Here is a 7,899-nt window from a genome sequence, read left to right on the forward strand (position 1 = left end):
GGGTCCCAGCTGGGTTTGGGACCCCCCACCCCCCGAGGGGGGGGGATGGGGGTTTGGCCGGGCTCCCTTCCTGGGGGGGAAGGGCCAGCCCCGGGGGAGGGGGGGTTTCCCTTGGGGAAGGTCCGCCCCTCCCTCCCCAGGTTTGCCCTTGGCCGGGCCACCTCCCTCTATGCAAATGATCCTGGAGGAGAAGGAGGGGATTGGCTAAGCTCTGGAGGGGGCGGACTGGGGGGAGGTGACCCTCGGAGCCGAGTTCGGGGAATAAAAGCTTTCTTCCACATATGGACGAAACCATTCTTGATTACGGGAGGGGGCGCGGGGGAGGAAGGGGCCATTGGGAACTGGTGGGGGGGTCCTCAGAGATTTAGAGATGCTCAGAGACGAGAGACGCGTGGCGGCTATACCGAGATACTTGGCGACAGGGAGGGGCAGGCAGGGGGCCGTCGGGGGCAGGACTGGGCGCGGAGGATAAGCCCGTCTGTCCCGAGATCCGGAAGCCCGACATCCGTAAAGCCAGGTGAGCTACAGAGAAAGGGGGAGGGGGGGCGAGTCCACAGCACGTCAGCTCCGGAGTCCAGGCGCCCATCGGCCCCCTTAGCCGCCGTCAGCGCCCCCCTCCCCAGAGGCCCAGGCATCCGCGTTCCTAACGCCCCCAAGGGAGATCCGGACGTCCGAACTCGACCTCCCCCCCTCCCCGACAGACCCAGGCATGGAGCTCCTAACCCCCGCCCCCTCAGAGACCCGAGCAGCCCTTCTCCGCAATCTAGGTAGCCTTCGGGGGCTCGGAAGTCCCGGGGCGCAGCCTCCTGCCTGGGGGGCCGCGTCAGGAATGCAGACCCTTTGGGGGAACGTTGCTTTTCCCTCTCCAAGTTCTTCCTTTCTCGGGCCCCCAGGCCCCCTCAGCCCCTCTGCAGGTGGCGTGATCCCAGGTCTCCCTTGAAAGCCCCCAGGCATCCTTGGTACCCAAGCCCTATTCTCCTCCCGGGATCCGGCAACCTGCTCTCTCCTCCCTACCCCGCTCCCCCAAGAGTCCCGACCTCAGCCCCCGCCCGCAAGGACCCCGGAATCCGGGACCCCATACCTATGCAGAAGCCTGCCTCCCTCCCCGAGGCCCGCGCTCCCATCTCCATGGCAACAGGAGTCTATTCTGCGCCTGGAACAACCCGCTTCTGCCGCAGCCGTGGCCCTCCCCCCCATTTTCCCCTTCCCGTGCCCCCCCTTAAGCTCCCGGAAGGGAAGGGGCTCTTTGAGTCTCTCTGCCATTGCGCCCCCCCCACGCCGAGCCCCCCGAGGCAGGGAGAAATGGAGGGGAGATGACAGGCCGGGGCTGAGGTGCCTGGAACAAAGAAAGGCGATGGAGCCTGAGAGACAGAACGAAAGGACCCTAGCAAAGGAAGGCACGCAGACTCGGGGGGCTGCGGGGGGGCGATAAACGGGGGCTGCCCTGCTTCCTCCGGGCTCAGCCCGCCCGGCGGCCAGAACCCCGCCCCCACTCTGCTGCCCCAGGACCCTTCCCTCTGGCTGTCCCCAAGCCCACTCGTGTCCCCCCCACGCCATGCCCAGCCCTCCGGTCCTTCGTCCGAAGGCTTCCTTCTCCCCAACCCTAAATCCTCCCCCGGAGCCCTAGAATCCGCACACAGAGCCACACACCCCCCAAGTGCCCCAGCTCCCACCTAGCCACCCACACATAGGCAGACAGACAGGGCTCTGCCCCCACCCACACAAAGATACAGGGGGCAGGCTCGGGGCCCACCACCAACCTCGCCGCTTCCCTCACCCGCTCCCCAGGCCGAAGCTGTGGGCAATTGGCAAAGCCAGGTGGAGGGCCAGCCCCCGGCCCCCCCGGCCCTAGGCCCTCCCCGGGGGATGGGCAGGGGGCCTGAATTCTCTCCCGGCATAAGCAGGTGGAGGAGCGCAGACGGGGCCAGCTGAGGAGACTGGGGCCCGGGGGCCATTGGAGCGCTCCGCCAAACGTTCCCGGGAGGCTGGGCCGGTGGCGGGGGGCCAGGAGCTGGCGGGGAAAGCGGCCTGGCCCTGCCCCCCCTCCCCGGCCTGGCCTCCCCTCCCCTCCCCCCCCCCTTCCCCCCTCCCCCCCCTCCCCTCCCCTCCTCCCCCCCCCCTCCTCCCCCTCCCCCCCTCCTCCCCCGCCTGGCCTCCCCCAGCCCCTCCCCCCTCCCCGGGGCCCCCCCCCCTAGGGGTCCCCTCCCGGGCCTTCCCCCCCTCCCGGGCGGCCCCCCCTGGCCTGGTCCCCCCCTCCCGGTTTTCCCTGGTTTTCAGTCCCAAATTCGCCTGGTGTTTTGTTCCCTTTTCCCTTTGGGCCGGGCTGTGGCCGCCCTTCCCGGCGGGGTGGGGGGAGGGGGAGTGCTGCCACCCCAGCCGACAAAGGGACCTGGGGGAAGGGAGGGTCCCCCGGGGGGGCCGAAGGGGGCTGGGCGGAGCGTTCCCGGGAGCCCGTTTTGGGGCGGCGCCCCCCCCCGTCCGGGGCCCGGGCGCGCCCGGTGTTTCTGGGGGGTTTGGGACGCTGTATTCGCGCGGGGGGGGGGTTCCTCCAACCGGCCCGTTCGGGCGCCTTCCCTGCGGGGTAGGGTGGGGTGTCGCGGGTCCCGCCCCTCCCACCCTGGGGAAGGGAGGTGCGGCGGCCACAAGTGGGGTCTCGCCTGGGGCCGGGCCCTGGGCGCGGAGGAGGCGCGCGGCCGTCGGGCAGCGTGGGGCCGGCCGCTGGCTCGCGTCTGTCAGCTCCGGGGCGGGCGCGCGGCCCGGGTGGGTGGCTGCCATGGAAACAGGTGGCAGAAAGGCCGGGGCGCTGTCCAAGGTGACGGCCCGGCCCGGCCGGGGGGAGGGGCTGCTTCCCCCTCCTCCCAGCACGCGCCCCGCCCGCTTCCGCCGCTGCTTCCCATCTGCTGGGCCTCCCTGGGCCCCGGCTCTTTGTCGGCCGGTCCCTGCTCCCTCTCTCACCTCTGGGGACAGGCAGGTGGCAGAGGAGCCCAAGGGCTCTCCTCCTCCTCCTCCTCCTTCCTCAGCGAGCCCGGCCCATCCCCCTTCCTTTGCCCCGAGCTCTGTCTGGGTGCCCCCGGGCCCTCCCCCCAGCAGTCTGCGGGGGTCCTTCCCCCTGCCCAGCCTGCCTCCTCTTCTGGGGCCCGGCCCGAGTCCCCGCAGGCAGCCCCCTCTCTTCTCTCCGGCCCCTCCGTGGCTCATTCTCTCCTCTTCTCTCCCGCAGCGCCAAGCCTTGCCGCGGCCATGCCTCCTGCCCTGTTCCTGTGCCCCCTCCTCCTGGCCTGCGCCCTGGGCCCGGCCCTGGCCCACCTGCCCAACGGCACCACCGGCCTGGCGGCCACGGGCCCCCTCCCGGCCCTGCTGGCCCACCTGCGCAGGCTGACGGGGGCCGTGACGGGGGGCGGCGGCGGGGGCAGCGGGGGCAGCGGGCCCAGCAACGGGACCTCGGGGGGCGGGGGGCAGGCGGCCCGGGCGCCCCTGCCCGCGGAGCTGTGCCACGGCTACTACGATGTCATGGGCCAGTACGACGCCACCTTCAACTGCAGCACCGGCTCCTTCCGCTTCTGCTGCGGCACCTGCTACTACCGCTTCTGCTGCGAGCACCGCCACATGCGCCTGGCGCAGGCCTCCTGCTCCAACTACGACACCCCGGTCTGGGCGTACACCCCCCAGCCCTCCGACGCCGGGGGCCCCGGGGCGGGCGGCAACGGCGGGGGGCCCGGGCCCGGCCAGCCAGGCTGGCTGGATGGGAACCAGGGGCGGGGCCGAGCGGAGGGGCGACGGGGCGCAGGCGAGGCGGGGCAGCACGGCCTACGTGGTGTGCGGCGTCATCAGCTTCGCTCTGGCCGTGGGCGTGGGCGCCAAGGTGGCCTTCAGCAAAGCCTCCCGGGCTCCCCGGGCTCACCGGGAGATCAACGTGCCCAGGTATCCCCACTGGGGCCGGGTGGGGGCACGCTGGGGCTGCACGGAGGGGGGCCGGCCCGAGGGGCTTCTGGGCCTCAGGACCCAGCTGCCCGCGGGCGGAACAGCCAGGAGATGGGGGGTCTGCTGCAGGTTTGCCCTAGATCTGTCCCCAGGGCGGGACCTGCGGGGGTGAGAAGGGGAGGATCAGTGCAGGGACCCAGAGCCTCTGGGGACACATGGGGGGCACACATACAGGACCCCGGGATGAGTGGGGATGGAGCGCCAGGGCCGAGGGGGTGGCTACAGGGGCTTGCCTGGCCACCGGAGACCGCGCAGCTGGCTAGACCGCCACCCTTAGGCAGCCACTCTGGCTTCCTCCAGGAATTGCCTCAGCTCTGGCCACTGCTCAAGCCGGGGGCCTCAGGTAAAACGCCCGGGAGGCGAAGCGCCGAGAAGCCGCTCAGGATGGCACCTAGCAAGCGCTAGGCAGGCGGGGGCGGGGTCAGAGGGACCTCAGCCCGGGGAGGGCAGGGGCTGGGCCCCCGAGGGGATTGGGACCCAGCGCCCTGACCTCTCTGCACCCCCTGCTTCAGGGCCCTGGTGGATATCCTGAGGCACCAGGCGGGCCCCACCACCCGTCCTGACCGGGCAAGGAGCAGTTCCTTGACCCCAGGCCTGGGAGGACCCGACAGCATCCCGCCCCGTCCCCCCAAAAACCTCTATAATCCCGTCAAGGCCTCCAACCACGGTAAGCCTGGGGCCCTGGGGGTCCCATCATCCCTGGCTCCCCCTGCCATCCTGGCCTTCCCACAACCCCTCTCAGGGCCTGCCTCTCTGCCTCTTCTCCCCAGCGCCTCCCCCACACGCGCCCATCCTCCCTGCCGCCTCCTCACTCCGTTGCTCAGGCCCTTCCCCTTCCCTCCTCCCAGCCCGGAGCTTCCAGCTTCTGCCTGCCTTCTCCCGGCCGCCCCCTCCTCCTCCGCCTCCCCAGCCCCTTCCCCTGCCTCTGGTTCCTTCAGACTTTTCTTGGCTTGCCACACGCCCGACTAGGGGCCGGCTCTGAAGCTGGCTGGGCCTTAGCTTCCCCTTCTGGAAAATGGGGCCATTGTGGCTGTGGTCTTCACCTTCCTGGGGGTGGCTGCAGAGAGCTGGGGCTGTGAGCCCAGGGGCCACGAGGGGGGCCCTCAGTCCTTTTGGGGGCTCTCCAAAGAGGGGGTGAGGGCGATTATTCACAAGCTAATGTGGAGCCTCGTCCTCCCACACAGACACCTTGCATCATAATTACATCCACCTCAACGTCAACAGCCCCAAACATCACGCTGCCACCCTGGGTACGGAGGGGTGCCCGCGGTGGGGGAGGGGAGAGGGGGAGTAAGGGGGAGGGGGAGAGAAGGGGAGAGGGGGGAGGAAGGGGGAGGGGGAGGAGGGAAGGGAAGAGGGGGGAAGGGCAAGGAAGCAGCAGGGCCAGGCTGCGAGCTCCAACCGGCCTCCTTCTGCCGCTGCCCCCTTTGTCCCAGACTGGCGGGCCCAACCCCCGCCCAGCCCGGCCCTCCATTATTCCACCCTCTCCTGCTCGAGGTCCTTCCACAACCTCTCCCACCTGCCCCCTTCCTACGAGGCGGCCGTCAAGTCGGAGCTCAGCCGCTACTCTTCCCTCAAGAGGCTTGGTGAGGCCAACCGGGGCTGGGATGGGGGCTGCCGGGGGCCGGGACGCTGGGGGTGGAGGGCCAGAGCTTCCCTCTCTCCAAAGCTGGGGGTGGGGTTTGAGGATCTCCAGGTGGCTGCTGGCCTTGGGCATGCCCGGCCCTCCCCCCTGCCCAACAGCAGGCCTCCGTCCTGCCCGACTCCCCCCTGCCCAGCCCTCCCCATGGTGTCCCCCCTGCCCCATGGCCTCTCCCCTGCCCACCCCCGCCCCCGCCCCCACCCGATGGCCGCTCTCCGTCCTCCCTGATGGGAGCTCCTCGGGGCCTCCCTCCGGGCCTCCCTCGGGCCTCTCTCCCGGCCTCCCTCGGGGCCTCTCTCCCGACCTCCCTCGGGGCCTCCCTCCCGGCCTCCCTCGGGCCGCTTCCCCTGGCTGGGAGGGGGCGAGGGCCGCCACTCCCTTTGGGCGGGGGCGGGAGCCCGGGGCACGCCGGGAGGCCGGGGAGCTGACAGCCCCGGCTCCCCGCTTTGCGCAGCCGAGAAGGACCTGGACGACGCCTACATGAAGCGGAGGCACATGGCCGAGCTGCCCCGCGGGACGCTGCCCCTGCACGCCATGCGCCGGCCGGGCACGGGGGGCGGCGGCTACGGCGGGGCCGGGGAAGGCTGGGGCAGCCCCGAGGAGCCGGCCCCGATGCCCAACCCCCGCCGCGTCATGTCGCAGGAGCACCTGCTGTCGGACAGCGGCCGCGCGCACTACGAGTTCACGCTGCCCCGGGCCCGCCTGGTCTCCCAGGAGCGCCTGCTGCTCTCCTCCCCCGAGGCCCTCCAGAGCCAGGAGCGGCTCCTGTCCCCGCCCCGGAGCCCCGCCCCGCCCCCGGACCCGCCCCGAGGGGGCCTGGCGGCCTCCCACACCAACCTGCTGCTGGGCCCCGGGCCCCCCACGCCCCTGCACGGCCTGCCCCCGCCCCTGCACGCCCACCACGCCCACCACGCCCACCACCTGCGCCTGTCCCCCGCGGCCTGGGGGGGCCTGGGGCCCGAGGCGGGGGGCGGGGGGGGCACGCTGGCCCGGCGCCCGCCCTTCCAGCACCAGGGCGGCCTGGAGACGCTGCAGTTCATCCCCGGGCACCACCACCCGCAGCACCTGCGCACGGCCAGCAAGAATGAGGTGACGGTCTGAGGGCCCCAAGCCGGCCCTCCCGGAGGCGCCCGCGCGAGGCTCCGCCAGGCCGCCGGGGGCCTCGCCTCTGGGGCAGCGCCCCGCCCCTCTCCCCGTGCCCCCGGTGGTCGCCTTCCCGTGACATCACTGCCAGAGCCTTCGCCCCTTCCCCGTGTTCCTCTCCCCGAGGCCCCGTGCCCCGAGGTGCCAGAGGCCTCACCCCCCCCCTCCGCTAGCGCCGGTGCCCGCGGCGCCTCCTCCCGGGGGACGCGGCCCCTCCTCGACGTCATCTGCAGATCTCCACCCCTCCCCGCTCCACCGCGCCCATCCCTGCGACGCCGTTCCCGGCAGCCCCTGCCTGCGGAGCCTTCTCCCCCGTGGCTCCGAGCCTCCTGGGAGGCGACCCGGACAAGCGGGGTCAGCAGGAGACTGGCCGAGCCCCCCTGCGTCCCTCCGGGCCCTCCCCTGCCGTGACGTCATTCCCAGAGGCCCCTCCCCCCGTTCCTTCCGGTGTTTTGGCCTGAGGACTCCCACCGCCCCCAGAGAGAGGGAACTCGCGGCCATCCCGCGGTGGGGCGCGGGGGAGCCCGGCCCTTAGCGCGGCCCTCCGGGCCCCGGCTCAGGCCTTTCTCCCTGAGGGTCCTGGCCGGAAGAGCCACCTCCCGCAAAGGAGCCAGGGAAGGCGGCAGCTGGAAGCCCCGACGGCCGCCCGTCTGGGTCCGCCCCGGCCGCCGCCTCCCGCCCGAAGGGGGCGCTTTTGGGGGGGGGGGGGGGCCCGACCGCCTCTGCGGCCTGGGGGCAGCTGTGGCTGGGGAGCTCTGCTCGGGGCGGGGAGCTCTGCGCGGGGCTGGGAACTCTGCGCGGGGCGGGGCTCACGGGCATCTTTGCAGGCCCCGCCACCCCTGCTCCGGCCTCTGGGCAAACAGAAGACACCTCATTGGCTCTGAGACCGCTCCCGCCCCCCCCCGCCCCCAGCCAAACCCACGCGGGCCTCTCTGACCACGCTCTGCAGGGGGCCCCCGGACGCTGGGTCCTCTCCCCCGCCCCCCCCGGGCCCCCCCCCGGGCCCCCCCCGGACGTCGGGCCCTCCCCCCCCACCCCCCCGGACGTCGGGCCCTCCCGCCCTGGGCCCCCCCCGGACGCCGGGCCCTCCCGCCCTCGTCGGGCCCTCCCCCCCGGGCCCCCCCGGACGTCGGGCC

General features: G+C 72.8%; 1 protein-coding gene across 1 annotated transcript; it reads left to right on the plus strand.

The window, feature by feature from the left end:
• The first annotated feature begins 1,766 nt into the window (after positions 1-1,766).
• On the plus strand, positions 1,767-7,451 carry SHISA7 (shisa family member 7). The gene is given in 7 exon segments (XM_031963516.1): positions 1,767-1,818; positions 3,218-3,792; positions 3,794-3,918; positions 4,491-4,645; positions 5,163-5,228; positions 5,415-5,564; positions 6,075-7,451. Coding segments are annotated over 6 exon segments (1,698 nt in total). The 5' UTR covers positions 1,767-1,818; positions 3,218-3,237; the 3' UTR covers positions 6,722-7,451.
• The last annotated feature ends 448 nt before the right edge of the window (positions 7,452-7,899 follow it).

This window comes from Sarcophilus harrisii, chromosome 3 (genome assembly GCF_902635505.1).
Source record: "Sarcophilus harrisii chromosome 3, mSarHar1.11, whole genome shotgun sequence".
NCBI classification, from domain to species: domain Eukaryota; kingdom Metazoa; phylum Chordata; class Mammalia; order Dasyuromorphia; family Dasyuridae; genus Sarcophilus; species Sarcophilus harrisii.